A 19,266-nucleotide genomic window follows, 5' to 3' on the forward strand; every position below is an offset into this window, starting at 1 on the left:
CAACGTAGATACTTCACTTGCGACTAGCTAAATCAGCGTTTCGATTCTATGCCTACGAAAATTCAAGATCGAGAGAGCAAATGAAAAGTTGTTGGAATAAATATGAATACTAATGTTATGGAATACATCGAGCGCGTATCGAATAGAATCTCATATCGAAATGAATACTTCTTCTTTTTTCATATTATAGGCGTATTATTGTAGATAATCTAGTTTGTCACCTGGAAAATTATAAAATTTGTGGTATGCATCACGTATTAATCGTAAATAGATCATATATATTGATATCGTACGTGAACCGCATAATACTCCTTGGTATCTGCATCATTATTACATCTGATCTATTATTATTCACGATCTATGTATAAATTCTTCTCTCGGGTACCTATACTTTAATTGAATCATTGTTTTGCTACGAAATTTGGAAGAAATTTATTCTCATTATCAATTTCTTGTATCGCCGACAAATCGGTAAGTACGCACCGGCCAAGTACTGGCTTCGCCTCACCATTGCGAAGACCGTGTACTCGGAAGGTGAATGTAGCCAGCATCATTTCGGAATCGGTAACTCTCTGATGCTCTGTAATAAGTTCTCAACTCCACCATTGGTAGATCTCAGGGAGCGCAAGCGCACGACGATATTCGCTTGTCACACCAAAGCCGATTGGGGCAACCGTCTTTATATTCTTCAGTCAACGTAGGAGGTGTTTGGCGGTGCGTGGCGGTGATCGGTGCAGGTTGAGGAAGACGTGGTCACCGAAGACGTCGGCGGCGCGGAGGAGCAGGAGGGAGACGAGGCTGTCGAGGTGGACGGCGGTGCTCGGCGGTAGTTGGCGTGGTCGGCGGTGGACGCGGCGGTCGTTGGTGGCGGTTGGCGGACGGCTTTGTTAGGCGTCTTCTCAGGGGAATGATCGAGCTGATCGACATTTCTAAGTCGCGGTCGACAAGTAGTTTTAAGTACTTTGTACCGACTTAACCTCAAGCTTCCATACCGACACTACTTTGGCCGCTACGAATGTCGGTGCGAGCCCGATCGGTACAGTCGATAGAGTAGAACCCTCTTACGCACCCATGCCCACCTGGGCACATGTGCCCGTCGAAAACTGGTCACAAAAATTTACCCAGGGGTATTCGTCTATATATTCTTCAGTCAACGACAACAATAACATGCCCTGAGCAATTCCCGTCACTTACCTGTACAAAGCACTAGTGAAATCGTAAGCCAGCGGATCAATTTGAAAATTGTTATGTTAATGTTTTATCACATAAGTAATTTTCAGAGCATATTATCAGTGGGATAAATTAATAGAATGCTAAATTTTGGAAGTCATCAAACAGTATTCGAAATTCGTATGAAGACGTTGTCGAATTAATAAAAATTCGGGAATACGAGGCATCGCCAAAATCGAATTTGATTTGCATTGAAGCTGAGACTCCCTATGCTCAAAACTGATTATTCGTCATTTGCAACATAAGTGCAAACAATGATAGTGGACCATTTTTAAATAACAATAATTGACATGTACTTCATTTTGTTGTATTTTATTAATTTTTCCACTGTAGTCTCTCTATCTAATAAAAAAGTCCTGTTCCGCGTGAACAAATGAAAAAGAAGATTTTAATAGCAACAGGTAAAAAAGATTATAATAACAATAGTATACGCATGAAGTTGGCGGTGGGGTAAGATGCCGAAAACAAAAAGCATCTAGAAAACAAAACTTCCTATTTTCATAACAAGATGTGCGCTGAGAAGTCGAACGTGGAGTATTTTCAAATAAACTCATTTAATAATAAAGTTGCTGTTGCTATGAAGTTAGTGTCAAGTGATTGACAGCTGTCATCGGCTGTTTATGACAGTCTTTCACAAATATCTTTATAGTTATCTGTTTCTGACTCACAAAAAATAAATATGCAAATGAGAATTATTAAGATGATTCCCGACGGGAATTGTCGTTTTCGCGCGCTGGCGTATTGTGTACACGGCACTCAAAATCGACACGCAGAGGTGAGACAGAGTATCGTTTCAAATACAGTTGATGATTGGTCTACATTTGCGGGTTTTATTACAGGTAATGACTCAAACGGTGCCGTGATTATGTCACCTGGTCACAAATCACACATGAATAAAAATGGAATTTACGGGGGAGAAGCAGAATTAGCTGCAGCTGCGGACATTTTTAAGACATGTTTAATCGTGTATCGCGGAAAACAAATTAATCCACACCAAATCGGATCCCAAGATGAAAGACAATTCTCGCCACTCTTCACCGGCGACGGAGACAGTGGACAAAACCAGTACAAATCAGCATAAATGAATTCACCTGTCCAATAGACAATGTATAAGGAAATAGTGAGGCGCGAAGCGCGCAGGGGCGAAGCCCCTAGTATACAATAAAAATGTACATATAAATTAATTGAAACATGAAAGCTATCCATTTGTATAACTAAGAACTTATACGACATTTTATGAAACAGTTTATTTAATTTTTAATACTATTCTCATTCTTTGTTGTCACGGAATGACGATTTTACTATAAAAATCATTTCGGAGAATTATTCACACCTGAGCTCCACATTATTCTAAACTTATATTATAATACATCACAATTACTTTTGTTATCGAATATCAAAGAATACGAAACATTTCTACAAACTGAACTTCGAATCATTATTATTATTATTATTATTATTATTATTATCTTTCGCTGAGTGAAAACTGTTTATAAACGAAAAAAAGTATTTTATAAAACAAATTGATGTTTTCGTGACCGCCTTTAGGGATCTGTTTTATGCCATTACAAAATCGATGAATGGAAAAAATAAGAGACAGGAATGACAGACATCATATTAACGAATTTAACAGGAACTAGTTGCAACTAGATACAAAGCTGATTGCAATTATTTTCGTACTCCTCTTAAAGTACGCTTCAATTATTAAAATGACGTTCTACTATAGTCTGTATACATTTCATTCTTCGGCTTTAACGAGTTCGTGTGACCGATGATGGAATACAAAGGATATGCCACTAGCCCAGCACTGCCGAAGTGGCAGATCGGGTAAATGACGAGGATTGTTGGCATGTCTCCAATCCGACAAGTCAGAATTGCAGTCTGTTCCTTCGGGTGGGCCGCGAACCTCCACTCCATTTACGCACCTCTTGCACTTGAATCTACATAAACAATAAAAATGAATATAAATCATAATATCGTGACAACAGTGCTTGTCTTTATACTTTGGGATTATAAGAAATCGAGCATGGTCAATGATAACGTTGATAATGGTGAAAGTTTAATACGAACTTTGAATGGGTATCAGATGTGGTGTTTTCTTCCAACGTGAATAGATCGCGCAAGTCGCTTAAAGTAAAGTGCCTCGCCACATCATCTTCTTGGTCAACTACAGTCGAACTTAATGCTTTCTTGTGGGCCTGTCTTTGGAATATCTTTTCTTCTATTGTACCAGTCTGAAAATTCAAATATTGTATTTGTTTGCAAATAATTAAGACTAAAAAGGCTAATATTCCATCACTGTGAGAATGTATTATTATTTACACAAAGCAAGCGATAAATGAAGCAAGGCTTTTTTTGTCCGTCTCTCCAAACTCTGGCCATAGCTTGGTCATCGTTGGCGGGATTCCAGTCAGGATCAAACATAACTAGTCGGTTTGCGCCAATCAAATTAAGCCCACATCCGCCTGCCTTAGAACTCAGCATGAATATAAAATCGCCGCTGTTTGGATCATTGAAACTATCTACGACTTTGGATCTCTTTTTTATAGTCATCGATCCATCAAGCCTAACATAACGATATGTACGCTTTCGACATAACTTTTCAAATAAGTCCAAGGTCTGTGTATAATTTGATACCAACACAACCTTATCCGTTGTAGTTGACTTTACCAAAGCCAGTAAACAATCCAAGACCATCAATTTACCAGACAGCTCTGGCAAGACATCTCTGAAAGTTAAATAAAAATGGTAATGCACAAGCATACAAGATAGCCGCAAGTAATAATTAACAAACATTTTACAAAACACTACTGTATTTACTTTAAACTATAGTTTGGAGGTAGAAGTTCTGCAGCATTTTCGAATCCTTCAGACTTTTCCAGAATTTTTTCGTACACCAGATCAGGATGATTACAAAGTTTTTTGAGTAGTGTAATAGCGGACAATGCTGAAAGACTACCTTTCTTGCCAGTGCCAAATTCATCACCTAAGTAATAAAATTTTGATAGTAAAGAGACTTAGAAAAAAGAAACAATATTATTCAGTGTAATTAGCACGAAACAGGTTGCTGAACAATTAAACGAACATAAAACATACAGAAGTGGCTGACAGCAGATATAATGATTTGCACCTTCTACTTGCCTTGCATAGATTTTCTGATACTGTCGCTTTTGATGAAATTTTGATACAACTGAGTTTGCAATTTGTTAAGTTTAACGCAAATGACCATTTCATGTTTCACAGGTAAATACTTTGACAATAGCGCACTTGTACGTCTTATCAAGCATTTGTTTACTATTGTTACCAGCTCTTGAAGACATTCTTGCGCTCTTTGGCGCTCCGAGTCAGTTGCTCCAGCATCTTGACCTTTCAGGATCGGGATTTCAAATTTCCGACGGAATTCCTAAATAAAAATTCATGTAACCTAGTAAAGAAATAACATTTTTTGCCAAGTCTATTGGGTCTTCAATTCATACTCATTATAAGAAATATATTATGCCTGTGCTAAGTTTTAACAAATTAGCTCTTGAGTTTACCAACTAAAAGTAAAACTGACGTGTTTGATGTGAAGATAGTAAAATGTATCAGTGTACCTGGGCAGTTCCAAGAAGTCCTTGATTCACAAAATGAACCAGTGAGAAGTACTCGAGTAGGTCATTTTGAATGGGTGTTCCACTGAGTAATACACGTCTTTTTGCTTTTAAACCCATAAGTGCCTGATAAGTTTGATTTTCACTGTTTTTCAAACGATGACCTTCATCACACAATACTAAACCAACGTCATCCTGATGTAAAACGTGAGCGTGCAAACGAAACGTTTCATAGCTGATTATCAAAATTGGGTTTGCACATCTGTATAGAATGAGTTCAAATTTTCATTTTAGATATTCATAAAAAAAAATTTGTCACAAGTTTCGAAGTAGTTCTTTGACCAATCACAAAATTAAAATGTGTTAGCATTGAGTGAAGGACAAAAATACTTTTAACAATTACAATACGAACTTGATTTAATAATTTGAGGGCGTTTTTTAAATAAAAGAAAAGTTTGTATAAGCATACCTACGTCCATAGGTCTTCATAAATCCTTTTAATTTGTTGTCAATGTCTGTTTTACTCCCACCATCAATGGCCAAGGGATTCACTCGTCTGCCAAGCCACTTATGTATTTCGTTATACCAATTTTTTACTAGAGAACTAGGCGCCACTATCACAGCTTTTTCAATAAGTGGTTTAGCTTCTGGTCCTTCAAAAATATAAATACTTTGTGCAGTTCATGGTGCTTACATGTACCAAAGTGGTAATTTTCTAACTGATATTGTTATACCTTGTTTCAGCAAAGTCCACAACAATGTAATACACTGCAGAGTCTTACCAAGACCCATTTCATCAGCCATTATACAGCCATAAGCATTTTCGATCCGTTTCCCGGTTACACACTCATACATAAATTTAACACCTTCTCTTTGATGAGGTCGCAATATATTACACAGAGCTGGGTCAACTACTACGTGAACAAGTTGTTTGGTCCTGCATGGCAAAACAGAAAATTGACTACGTTTTATTAATTCAACTCGAATATGGTAGTTATTTCCAAGAAGTATGTGTATGGAGTAGTATACTAACAATCATCCATATAAAAATAAAACAGAGTATGTTCAAATGAACTCACACATTAATTTGCTTGTCACGCTAATTACTGACTTGATGTAATACATCAACTAGTATTTGTTTAGATGGTCCAAAGATATGACAATATAACTTCAGTTTTAAAAACCAGACATAATTTGAATTAAACAATACTTCTCAACCTGAGTTATTTAATAAATGTACCAATTGAGGTGGTATAAATGCAAAACAAATTGCATACGTGTCTAGTTTCAGTTTGTCGTGTTCAGATAATTCAGGTGGTGTGTAAACAACCAATGCATTAGCCTCATCAGGATCGTGGAGCGGTGTTCGAGGTCCCAACATACGCATACCAAGAGATCTGTTAGAGAGTTGATAACCAGGAATTGGAATTTTAAACGGCCGGTTCAATAACTTTCGTATTCTCTCCTCCTGTAAATACAAATATATTTGGTCCGTCGCTCTTAACACAAGCATTATAAATTCCATGTAACAATCATAATTTTGATTAAGGTAACTTCAATGCGGGAAAATTTATAGATTGAAATAGGTTTCATTCCAAAACTTAAATGAATTTAGCTTACATGTTCGGATAATGATTCTGGAGTAACGGCAATTGGCAGTTGTACGAGTGGCTTACGTGAGATTTTAATTTCTTTCAACTCGGTCTTCAACCGTTTCTCTCTTTGTGGTATGGTGGAGCGTGGCTGGAGAGGAGAAAACTCTCCAGGTCGTTTGCCTTTTTGGCTTGGAGCGCTTGATCTCATCTTTAATATAAATCCTACATTTAATTCACTATATCTTTGAACATAGTGATAGAGAATAACTCAATCATACAAGATACTAATTATTTGCAAATAGAAAATGGTAAACATAAATTGCATGATTGTTGAATGTCTGGAGTCACAGATACAAAATAAGCAAATCCATATTATATAATCGTAGAAATTTTGGCATTGACATCTTCAACTAGGAAAAAAATGTTTACAATTTTCCACTTTATACACCTAACACATCACATTTGAATTTTGTTCAATCTTGTTGAGAAAGCGACAGCATACCCACAACAAAATTTTCAGAGCTTATAGAACATACTCGTGAGTATTCTACGAGTTTCTTCTAATGTATAAAAAAGAATTTTATTTTTCATTTCATTTCTTTCATGAGAAGTTGAAAACAGCCTAGACTTGATGAGATTTTTTTCTAACAACCTGTGAGAATTGGCAATTTATTTTTGACCTTATACACTTGCATCTGTCGATTATATGTAACCAGAGTTGTGAACATGCAGACAAATTTTTACATTCATAAACTTTAATTTGGAAATGTTCAAAGATTAACATGAAAAAAATTGAGGTTAGATTTTTGGAAAGCAAATTATCGTATGTTTACCAAAGTGAAAAACCGTCTTTCTTCTGAAAAACTTATTATAAGATTATTGCTGTCACTCACCATTTTTCTTGATTTTTTATATCACTCGAGCATTGTAAAGTACCAATCAGAAATACAATTACAATTATAGGACAGCAACAATTCGAATATGTATTTATATTTGAAATTCTACAAATTGGCGCGACCATAAACACAAACTTATGAACATCAACCACGGTCTTACACACAGGTTTAGTAACTCCGGCACTTTTGAGTGGTAGGGGGTGTCACCGTTAGTGAGGCACGCGGTCTTGTTTCCTATCTATCCGCTAGGGGCGCCATTGGCCCGGGGTATGATACATATAGATATATACCGATAGTTTTGAGACAGTTTGACACACACTTTACACCGAGTTATGAACTCTCAAAAACTTCGATGAGCAGGTAATCTTACCGGTAATACCGATGTCGTGTATACAGGTCTAGGCATGGTCGTGTATACAGGTCTGGGAACTCCGTCCAAAAACCTGTGCCTCTAACTGAGGCCGATATTTCCAAATTTCGCCACGTCGATAGTGACGGAGGGGCATGCGCGCACTACAGCCCCGCTAATCACACACGTGCCCCCGAGATTGCAGCGCTCCGCACTTTTGCGGCTAATGTCGGAAACATGTGTCTCAGATAGAGGCACACTGTGGGGTATACGAAATATATGGGAGTGCCCAGACCTGTATACACGACCGTGAACCAGAGCGAGAGCACGAGATCTTATTGTTAGAGGTTATACGAATGATAGCGACGAGAGGCTGTCGTCGTGGTTTCTCAGCTTCTCCTGTCGACTGCTTCGCCGGCTATGGGTACATAAAATACGAGTAGAAAGGAAACAAAAGTCGAAAAAATAAAGTTAGCCACGGTGCATGCATCAATGGACATTACTTTACGTACTACGGCCTTTATCAAAAGATACTTATAGTTATAATCTACTGTTATTCCGCATCAAAGGAAGTTGAAGCATGTATAGTTAGACCTTGCACCGTTACACATTCATTTAATTTTGAAAAGTGAGCATTGACAATATTATTGTTACGTTTCCGAAAGGTGGAGTTGAAAATGTTGAAGAGGTTGTTCGAAAAGAGATACGTGATTTGTAGCTATCTACAATAAAAAGAGTACCGAAAACGGTAATCGAAGATAGTGTAGCAAGAAGATAACTCGAGAATTTCCATGCGCGTATTTATAATTAAACATGCAGATCACTGTGCCACAAACCATAATCATCCTTATCATATGAAAATATTTTTTTGGAATATTTAGCGTTACAAGTGCGCATCATAGATTTTTATTATTGTTAAGTGAAAGGCGTGTTAGCCCAAAAAGTACAGACACGCGGCATTAGGCGTTGATATACGTGTCAAAAAAAGTAGATGATTGGTTGCAAAATCTGCCAAAAGCATAAAGACGAAGTGCTATATACATAACCTTAGGCCGAATATGAAATATGTTATATTAGATAGTTATTATTGTACGTCGTAATGGGGTTTATAAGCTCTGGCCTGCATGCACGTGCAATGGCCCACTGCAGGAAGCGATACCTATAGTACAATATTATATTGTTATTATCTGATGTAACCATTATTGAAATAAATCAATGAACAAATTGATTCTTTCGTATTTTCTCCGTATCTTCTGAGCTGTTTGTGTTACGATCTCTGATCTCCTTTTTTTTGGTATGCTCGGGGTTTAATTGGTGGGTCATTAGAATCGATTTAAAGGAAAATGTTTTTTACCCCAAGATGAAAGAAATAACAACACCAACAGCAGCAGCAGCAGCAGCAGCACTAGCTACTACTAGCTACACTAGCTACTACTAGCTACTACTAGCCGGACCCGAATCCAAAGCACTTACCAGCAATGCAGCACCTGAACGGCGTGACCCGTCCTACATTTTTGCAAGTTGCCGTGCAGGACCGAATTAACGGGCAGAGGATTTGAACTCGAGTCTCCTCCCGCCCCGCAGTCACGAATGCTAACCACCAGTGCTAACCACTGAACCATGGAGCCTAGTGAACTCTATAACTGGAAGGCTTGATGCGGTGGTGGGGGTTCAGCCGAGAGAGATAGCTCAAATGTACTTAAATGTACCAGCCTATCTCTTTCTATTAGGTACTGCGCATGCGTTGCACCGTCGAAGCAAAAATGTTATCCCACCGCGATATCTTAGTCCTACTAAACCACGTTGAACTCTGATGGGTGCTTTTCCCTCTTACTTCGTGCTTTCCATTTATTGACTCAAATCGACTTTTATTTTTCCTAATTTTATTATTACGAATTCTCGATACAATATATCAATATCATATGAAAAAAAAAAACAGTAAACTTTTACTAAACGTAAAATAATGCAAGAGTGGTGCTAACACCTGAACTACTACGGTCGGTAAAAAAGGCAAATGCTTTGGATTTTTCTTGATAATTGTGACGATTTTAAATAATGCTGAAATCAATACTTTGATGCACTACATCGACGTAATTTTATGAGAGGAATTGATTCCGTACAGATCGATTACGTTCGGAGCAACCGATCAAAACTTACTGCCGAAAAATGAAAGATCTTCGTAAATTCTCTGGTGTTGGTTCTATGCTCTTTTTCATGTTTTTTCTGCGTTCCTGGGGGTCTAATTAGTCCGGACATGGTTCTGCAAATCGGTTTTGGAACAAAAAGAGTTTTGCACGAAAAAAATAGTGAAACTTTGGATTTTCGATGGTAGATATCACATTTATCAAAAATATCGTCTCAAGAAAGACAGCGAACAATTGACGAAATAGGTTGAATAGCTTTGACTCAACATGATTCCACCATGTTGGAAATCGCTGAAACCAAAAATTTTACGCATAATATATTATAATTAAGGGCAATATAGGACTGTGTCTAAAGGAATGAATGAGTTCTTTGTGCGTAACGAGCAAATGCCGAGTCGAAGAAATCTTACAGCAAAGAATAATATGTGAAGAACAGCATATATGTTAAATCGAAGTGCTCCTCTTAAAATCTGGAGACTGACTGTTTGTCATATTAATAATTGTCGGCCGAGTAATCGTACATTTGTAGACAACTGATTAAAAATTTGATACTAGGATATTAAATCGGTATCAGCCGTGCCAGGGTGTATAAGGGGTGTGAACACAAGTTTATTACAGTATGTAAATTCTACGTGGCTTGGTACTGATCCTTGTGTCAAACTATATGCTGAAAATTACGGTTTGTTCATATATGCCTATTTGAAGCCTACAGGATTTGTTGGGGACCGAACGCCCTTTAGCAGGTTGATGACACGTAACAAAATGTAATAACAATGATGACAATCCTTGAGAATTTGATAATCTGATGCTGAATAACTTTTTGTAGTTGTAAAATAACTTTCGAGTTTTACTATAATATATTTTTTTTTTTTCATGACAATACATTCGTTATTCATTTTATATCCTTTTCTAGAGTATTTATTTATTTTTCTATTTATTCACTCGTTTTTATTTATGAGATAAAAGAAATTCGAAAGATAATGTAATATTATTTATACATATATTATTATTTTGTTATGCATTTTTATATCATTAATTGATATTTTATCATTTACTTCGAAAAATATTCTTGACAGTAGAGCTGTCTTTTTAATCGTAGACGGAAAAGAGCATGCGTACTCTCACTCGGTAGCTGCTTCCTCTATTGGATAGAGTAATACGTTCAGTGCTTCTCTGTTGCACTTCGCTTGCTTACTCAAATATTCAAACTTTAAAACGTGTCAACCGCGAGTCTGGATCAATTTTGCTGAGTCAACTTAATACTACCGTGTTCGCAATAAAATTATCTTTATTTTGATGTATATTTCAATGAGGTAATAGATGAGTGTAAATTGATAATTCCAACTGACCTGTTTATACTTGTCAAACCAGTGTTGTATGCATATATTATATTTGATAGAAAATATCTTTCATTAGTTAAACGGATGGGTGAAGGTCGATTTTAGTGAGAATCTTAGATTACTATAAACGATAATCAAGGAACAAGTGAAGAGCTAGTTTTATTAATTTCTGTATCGAATTCTACGTAACAGAGTTCACTTCTACACGTACCTTCTTTCAAAGTATCCCGTTTTGTCCTCATGGAAGGACATCTGCAACAGTTTTCAGTATAAAATAACCTACATAATAACAAAACGGTTTTCTAGAAAGATAATACAAAAACCAACCCATTCGTGATGGATAATATTACCACTCAATTTACATGCGTCAAATTTGGACTCCAGGGAATTCGTCAGTACGAGAGAATTGAACGCAGCCAATTTTCACAGCCGCTCGTGTGTACATATTAACGTGTCATGCGACTTTGAAGCGTCAGAACAATCGCAATACTAGAACAGTTAACTTTGACAAGTCAAGTTACAGTGTCGAGTGTAAATTTTGTCTCAAATTAAACTTATAGTATTTTTGCACTTCAATGAATATCTGTGTCTCGTATAATTAATTATCAGAGTTTTCGGACACCTGAAATATCTGCAAGGGGCAAATCGCGATCAAGTATGAGCCAAACTACGAGAAGACAAGAGAGAAGAGTAATTAATTTTGTGAACGAACAATCGGACAATTTCAGAAGAATGTCGGAACTTTTACAGAACATATCTGCGGATATTGAGCTCCTCCAGAACGATACCGGTTCTAAATCAGCGAGTAGCGCAGATGAATTCGTGTGCTTACAAGGTATATCGATAATTATTCACTCAACTGATCTATAAATCACAAATATTATTGCATTGAAACATAAAAATTATTTAAAAGTAGTAATCTAGGTCTTAAACGTGGTTTGGTTTTGTTAGAATCTGTAACTTTGACTTAGCCTAATACTGTCGGCATAAATGTGGTGAATAATATAATTTTTTCGATTTTTTCTTTTAAAGATTTGTGCTCTTCTCCTGACTTCTTGGAAGAGCAGCGAGCAATACTGCGAGATTTCGAAATGGCCAAGCCTAGAACTGCGGAAAAGAATGGAAGTCCACAATCAGAGCGTCGAGAAAATCACGGATGTTCACGTCGTAGCAGCATTGGAGTGAAACTCAGCTGTCCTGTCTGTCTCGAGAACTTGTCGTCCGTGAAATGCTGCAACATAAAAATGGTGACAGAGTGCGGACATATATTTTGCAAGTGTTGTATCGAGGATATATGCGCGAGTGATGAGGCAAAAGGGCTGGAACCTTTGTGCCCCGTTTGTCGTGAAGAAATTGGCGATTTGCGGAAAATTTATTTTTAACGCGGACAAGTGTATAACTTATAATCTTGTGGCATTTTAAACAGATCAAAATTTTAGAGTCACACTGTAAAACAATAAGGAACTTTGTAGTTTTATTATTATTGTATTAAACATATAAATCTCACTTCGTTCCGTACACATACAAATAAGATATAACGTGTACCAATCAAACTAGTGAAATAAAGAATAATTTTTTATTGTTACACTCTTAATCCACATGCCTCGTGGATCCCCTCCTTCATTATCAGAATACATTACAGATATCAGAAACTAGGTGAGCATTTCCAGTTTCTAGCTTACCGCACAATTAATTAAATTTGTCTGTTGTTCGCTTATTGACACTTGCGATTGAAATAATTTATTATCAAATATATCATTCAAATCTGAGTACAGAGAGATATTATATTGTTATGAGACACTAAACGCGAGAACTTTGAAGAACTGAACTGCTCGATAGAAAAAAAAGAATACCTACCAGTATTTTTGACGCACTTATTCAATCTTTAGTAAATATTTAAAGTATCCCTGTGGCGCACGCGTGCATGGCAGGTGGCTTACCTAGATTACTGTTCAGATTACTTTGTTTTATAATGAAGGAAGAACAAGGATAAACCATGCCAGCGGTTGAAGAAAATAAAACAAAATTGCATGATATAAAGAAAATGTATGAAACAATTTAGAATGTACCTAATATACAATAGCAGAGGATATTGGGGATGTGACGATGTGTGAGTTACATGTATATAATTAGCTACGTATCAACATGTAAATTCGCAGCACGAAACCATACCGTTATTATTCGCAGGCACACTTGACAGATCTCAAGTTTTCGTTAAGTTCATGTATGTACACATCAGCATAATATCTCTACAAGCCTGATTTCTGTAAGGAACGTTTGTCAGTTTGCTTTCCGTTGATCGCACAGTCAGACGTTGGCTTCTTACACCAATTATTAAACGATTATTAATACGACTGATTACAGTATCTGATAATTATCATCGAAAGGTGCAACAATTATTTAATTTTGACGAGATCGTGATAGTAAATTTTGTCGTCAATAGTAACTCAACCTCTACATAAATTCAAAAAAATGACCGGGCTGTTCTCCGGCATCATCGGCAGTCTTGTAGGATCCGGAATCCAGGCTGCAGTCGGTGGGATTCCGATACCGGAAGATGCATCGAAGGCCTTAGACGTGCTACGTGTTGGCGGATTGCCGATACCCCCTGAAAATTGGTTTTCGACAAATGCAACATCGTCGAACAAACAAAACCAACAGCTGCACGATTGCGACAAAATTGAACATCACATCGCCGGAGCCTGGCAGGTCATTGGTCAGGGGATGCAGGTTGCTAAGGTTCTGGGAGACGTTCTTAGTCCTCGAAGTGAAGCTGCACAAGCCAAAGGTCACTATAATTGCAACATATTATAAAATGTCAAGTTTGTGAGAATTCATTTTTCATAGTTTAATTGCATTCGTTTGATCCATAGCTTGGACTCCTCGTGATGATCTGCTTCGAGCCAATCCATCGTTCCACACATCGGCACATGTTAATCACCATTTGCTAGGGCCGGCAGTCAAACTGCCAAAAAAAGATTGTGGGTGTCAATGTCTGTGGGCTTGTGTTAATACGCCGTCAACATCAGGCCTTCGCACTTCTTCTACCACTAAGCTGAGAGAGAACGTTTGTTTTCCTCCAAAGCCAACGGATAACAAGAGAACGAGGAAGGTAGAGAACCTTGGTAATTCATTGTCTCATTGCCAGAAAAATGCGGACATTTATAGCGCGGGAAGAGAGAATATTCGTCAAACAGCGAATAGGAATGAAAGTAAGCGTTTGGCGACAGCCGGTAAAATGTTGCCGAAAGGCCAACTCGAAAGGCAAACAAGGTCGACTCTTACCAAACAGTCTCAGTTACCTAATTCGCAAAAAAAGACAACCAATATTCAACACAAGACTTGCGAGTCAGGTGTTAAGAAATGTTTGTATTGTCAAGTTCAGATAAAGAAAATAAACAAATCGGGGTTGATGCCCTGCGGACATGCTTTTTGCCAGAGATGCTTGACGAGTCAAAGACCTCTGAAATGTCCAAAATGTGACCGCAAATACGAAGTAATTTAATCCTCAAAGTTGAAAATATTTACAGGATCGTTGTTTAATTTGAATTACCAAATTTAATTTTTATTTACTCATGAAAATGATAATAGAAATTTATATATAATAGAGTTCATCAAACGAGGTTTACTATTGTAGTGTTTTAATATACGACCGGGTACCTTTTTAACATTTCTGTGACTTACTTCATGCCGTCAGGTTACACGGCATGATTAGTAAATGACAGAGTGATATGAGAGATTTAAATTTTGATTTACATATTAGGTACACGTAGATTAATGCAACTTTAATTAGCAGAATGCATATTTATAAAATATTTAACATATGAAATACGATGTAATATAATTGAATATCACTAGACTAATCTGGGTACTAAATTCGATAACAGACTTCAGGCCTCTGCATGTTCAAAATGCAACCTGAAATATGAAGCAGTTTAAGCCTCAAAATTTAAAATATTTATTGGATCTTTGTTCAATTTGAATTACCAAATTTAATTTTTACTTATAAATGTTAATGAAAGCATGTTATAATTTTATTTGTTTTTGCGCAGCAATTTTTCAAATGGTTATTTGTGTAACTTTTGTATTGTCGCTGTATTGATTTAATTACTCATGAAAATGATAGTAGAAATTTATGTATAATATAGTCTATCAAACGAGGTTTACCATTGTGGTGTTTTAATGTGTGACCGGAAACGTTTATATCATGTTTGTGAATTACCTTATGCAGTCAGGTTAAACGGCATGATCAGTAAATGTCAGGTTGAAATTAAAGATTAGAATATTGGATTACATATTAAGTACATCTAGATTAATGCACCTCTCATTATCAGTATATATATTTCTAAAAATTTTAACCTATGAAATACGACGTAATATAATTAAATATCACCAGACTACTCTAGGTACTAAATTCAATAATAGCTGTGTAACGGATAGTGATTTTTAGATCAGACTAAATTTTTGTTTGAATACGTATAACTCACGACAGAAGAATTTGTTATTCGTATTAAGTTATGATAAATTATGACCAACATTTTTTTAAACTTACGATATCCACGTACATGTCCTTGATATTTATAATAACAATATCCATTGTTGTTGATAACAAAATGATTTGTACTGATATATGCTTAAAAAAGACTATTATGTATCTTTTCTGTATATTCCCTTATTTTTAATACCTACTGGATCTAAATTGTTTTTATTTTCACACAAATATCTCTTAGATTACATAGATTGTATTTCTTATACATTCTATTTATTCAACAATATTATATGCATTCCATCTTTGAAGTCAATATCAACCGTGATCTTTGTTTTTATTTAAAGTATGAACTTACCCTAAAACTTACCTTAAAAAATAGACCAATATACCCAATTTTTCAAATGGAATGAAAATCCGAAAATCAATGACGCGAGTAGACTAAGTTATACGAAATAAAATAGGATAATTTAAACATTCAATCATTCATAAGATGTACCAAATATTCGCAAAGTTGATAGCGGAACATTAAACTAGATTTTGAAATAGGTGCTCAACTGACTACCGTTGTCTCAAACAGCGATACCGGGAACGGTTCTCCGTTCAACGAGAGAACAGCCTAAGAATTGAGCGAAAATTCGTCCGTTTCGGTCAGGTCTCCGCCCACAGAATAGTCATCTATCCCCTCCACACCGGAATCGGATCCGACGTTCAACCAGGAGCGGCAGCGGAGCCCCGGCATTTGAAACGTAACGGTTACTGTTAATAGTCCAGAGTTAAGCTCAAACGATAGTTATTTAAAAAGTGATTCGTATTGGAAATAAAAAGTGATTAGTGATAGATAGAATGGCAGAAGCTCGATACGAAGAAAGACCGTTATCTCCCGTGAAGAAAAATAAAAACGGTCAGGTAAATACAGATAAACAAAGAGTAGTATTTCACTACCTACTGTTTGCTACCGTTTAATTTCATTATCTACTCTGTTTCGGCAAAGTAGCTATGCATAAGTTTAAACAAAAGTATTTCGCCTTCATCACGTTCTCATTTCACTCGCTGTTTGAAATCATCCTCACGTATGTACTCACTCTCGCGCGCATTATTTACCTGTCCGTTTCTACCTCAAATTTAGCCGCTTTCCCGTGTTGCGACTCAAAACAAATCAGCGCTGTATCTTATGTCCTATTATCTACTGTTGCAAAATCATGTCTGTGTATCATCTATGTGTATTCTCACCTTGTAACACCTCAGTTGTCGTTCTGTTCACTCGCGGTATATATCGTATTACTTTCGTATCCTCATCAAACAATAAAGTATCCTCTATTGATAGTTGAACAGAATATATTTTTAATTATAATCCCGCTTCCTCGCTACAGTCAGTCATCAATAATCCGCGGGTCCCACGTCAACAATCCAATTTCTATTGTCATCTCTACATACATACTCTTTACTATCATTTAATGCTTTTGTTTTTCGTTGTTATGGTTTCAGCTAATCCATGAAAATCAGAAAGTTATTCTAATGAATGTTTACAAAACATTAAACCAAGACTATCCACATACGTCGCTGGAACAGAAGATAGAGAAACTAAGCCGAATGACGGGATTCGGAAAAAGTAGCATCAGGCAGATTGTAGTAGAGTACATCAGAACTGGTCGAGTGTTAAAATCAAATTTCAAAGAACGTGCCCGTTGGATAGAAGATAAGACCAACGAGTGCGATAAAAATGCGATACGGCGAATGATTCATGATTTCTATCGAAATAACGAAATGCCAACAGTGGATAAAGTTCTAGACGCCGTGAATGACGACAAAGACCTTCAGGAATTCAGGCAGCCGGGCTTCTGCAAGTTATTGCAGAAATTGAATTTTTATAGTATCAAACGACGTGGCAGTAGCGTCCTGATAGAGAATGAAGACCTCATCGTGTGGCGAAGAAACTATCTAAGAACAATTACACAGTACCGGATGGAGGGTCGGTCGATTTATTATCTGGACGAAATGTTGGTCAAAGTAGGTGATGTTCAAAACAAGTTTGCGTTTAACGATACAACAAGCGTAATTCTTCAACATATCGGCAGTACAGCGGGTTTTGTACCTGGTGCGCTATTATGCACCGAATCGAAGAAATATCCAGATTACTACCGCGAATTGTACGAATTTACGTTCCTGAATTGGTTTAAACGTGTTTTACCGTTGCTTGACGAAAACTGTGTGATTGTTATGGACAATGATCCACCGCATTGCATGAAACAAGAGTTGCTACCAGACACTTTGTGGACGAAAGAAGCCATCATAGGGTGGTTAAAAAGTAAAGGGGCAGTAGTAGACTATACAATGGCGAAGGCTGAACTCCTGCATATCGTCGGACTCAGAAAGGAAAAATTCAATAGATACGCGATTGAAGAACTGGCAAATAAAGCTAATAAAACTGTGCTCAGACTTCCGCCGTATCACTGTGAGCTCAATCCGATCCAAATGGCATGGTCGATGATGAATGTATACGTAAAAACCGTTGATACCTCCGTCATATTTAAAGACATGAAGGCATTTCTCGAACACGGAGTTGCTCAAATAACGGCCCAACACTGGAACAATTTTGTTAAACAAGCAATAAATGAAGAAAACAAATTATGGGAGATAGACGACATCGCAGACAGAGTCCATGATAAAATTCCACTGTTCTCAACTAACGTGAACGCTGAAACAGATTTCTGGACCGAAGGTAGCGCTTAATACCATGCATTACTTGCCAATGTTTTCCTTTTTTGGTGTAATTATTTGTACATATTATTTATCCTGTAAATGACCTCAAAATTTGAATACTAATGAACAAATTTTATATAACATTACAAGCATTAAGATTGCGTATTATATTGTGCTCAAATTATTCCATCTATCTTATTTCCTACATAAAAATAATGCACGAGGCCCAAACTGCACGTATACGTTACTGGGGAGCGCGCTACGCATTTCCCGCTCTCTATCTCCACTTCACCCGCCGATGAGCGAAGTAAGTCTATTCTCTCGTTGGACGGGAGTCATTTGATTCAAAAGTAAAAATATGAACAGTGCTTTTATTTAATAACGTAAGTATAACGCGTACTCAATTTCATCGGTAGAAACCCTTCACTCGTGCTTCAACACACCAGTTTTATCCTTTTGTACTGCGATAATTGACGTCAAATATTTCTTGTAATATGTTTCATTCTTCGGTTAAGTGAGTTTATTTTACGGCATGCTTGATTTGCCATTGCTTTTTTCATTTGCCATTCGTGTTGAAGCCGGTATTTTCATTCCGATTATCACTTAAATATGGACTTAACATAATTAAATACTTATCTTAGGAATATATTTGATAATTTGACACTTCAACAGCGTTATTTAGTGAAGATCGCTTGTATCATTAAATTATTTGACGGTTTGCTGTGCATAATATACCGTGCATTCATGAGAAAAGTGCGCACCTTATGCGCGTGCGTTAAGCCGTTCGAATTTTATTGGCTGACAGTTACCACCTGATTGTGCAGCCGAGGCAATACCAATCGCAACTGTCAGAAAATGTCCCTAGAAGCCCACCGTTACCTGTGGGCAACTGCTGTCGGTGTTGTTTTACGACAAACAGTTGGTCGATGCACA

The 19,266-nt window shown here is 36.8% G+C and overlaps 3 protein-coding genes across 3 annotated transcripts; 2 read left to right on the top strand and 1 right to left on the bottom strand.

Moving 5' to 3' along the window:
- Window positions 1-2,668: 2,668 nt before the first annotated feature.
- LOC124221400 (DNA repair and recombination protein RAD54-like okr) lies at window positions 2,669-7,432 on the bottom strand. Its single transcript, XM_046631368.2, has 11 exons — window positions 7,309-7,432; window positions 6,441-6,623; window positions 6,098-6,288; window positions 5,555-5,757; window positions 5,290-5,473; window positions 4,824-5,082; window positions 4,372-4,633; window positions 4,051-4,216; window positions 3,553-3,958; window positions 3,301-3,464; window positions 2,669-3,170 (listed from the first exon to the last, which is right to left on the bottom strand). The coding sequence occupies exons 1-11, from the start codon at window positions 7,309-7,311 to the stop codon at window positions 2,969-2,971; spliced, it is 2,223 nt and encodes a 740-aa protein (XP_046487324.1). The 5' UTR covers window positions 7,312-7,432; the 3' UTR covers window positions 2,669-2,968.
- Window positions 7,433-13,377: 5,945 nt separating this feature from the next.
- Window positions 13,378-15,859, top strand: LOC124222238 (uncharacterized). The gene is made up of 2 exons (XM_046633013.2): window positions 13,378-13,932; window positions 14,018-15,859. The coding sequence occupies exons 1-2, from the start codon at window positions 13,617-13,619 to the stop codon at window positions 14,647-14,649; spliced, it is 948 nt and encodes a 315-aa protein (XP_046488969.1). The 5' UTR covers window positions 13,378-13,616; the 3' UTR covers window positions 14,650-15,859.
- Window positions 15,860-16,260: 401 nt separating this feature from the next.
- LOC124222005 (uncharacterized) lies at window positions 16,261-18,488 on the top strand. Its single transcript, XM_046632534.2, has 2 exons — window positions 16,261-16,539; window positions 17,119-18,488. The coding sequence occupies exons 1-2, from the start codon at window positions 16,477-16,479 to the stop codon at window positions 18,361-18,363; spliced, it is 1,308 nt and encodes a 435-aa protein (XP_046488490.1). The 5' UTR covers window positions 16,261-16,476; the 3' UTR covers window positions 18,364-18,488.
- The last annotated feature ends 778 nt before the right edge of the window (window positions 18,489-19,266 follow it).

This window comes from Neodiprion pinetum, chromosome 1, assembly GCF_021155775.2.
Source record: "Neodiprion pinetum isolate iyNeoPine1 chromosome 1, iyNeoPine1.2, whole genome shotgun sequence".
NCBI classification, from domain to species: Eukaryota; Metazoa; Arthropoda; class Insecta; order Hymenoptera; family Diprionidae; genus Neodiprion; species Neodiprion pinetum.

Excerpts from the sequence above, each read along its gene's own strand:
- LOC124221400 (XM_046631368.2), bottom strand. Across the intron at positions 4,217-4,371 it reads TATCAGAAAATCTATGCAAG|GTGATGAATTTGGCACTGGC; the intron begins GCAAGTAGAAGG and ends TTTATTACTTAG. Across the intron at positions 3,465-3,552 it reads TCATTTATCGCTTGCTTTGT|ACTGGTACAATAGAAGAAAA; the intron begins GTAAATAATAAT and ends TTGAATTTTCAG.
- LOC124222238 (XM_046633013.2), top strand. The coding sequence starts at position 13,617 with ATGACCGGGCTGTTCTCCGGCATCATCGGCAGTCTTGTAGGATCCGGA. Across the intron at positions 13,933-14,017 it reads TGAAGCTGCACAAGCCAAAG|CTTGGACTCCTCGTGATGAT; the intron begins GTCACTATAATT and ends TTTGATCCATAG.
- LOC124222005 (XM_046632534.2), top strand. The coding sequence starts at position 16,477 with ATGGCAGAAGCTCGATACGAAGAAAGACCGTTATCTCCCGTGAAGAAA. Across the intron at positions 16,540-17,118 it reads AGAAAAATAAAAACGGTCAG|CTAATCCATGAAAATCAGAA; the intron begins GTAAATACAGAT and ends TTATGGTTTCAG.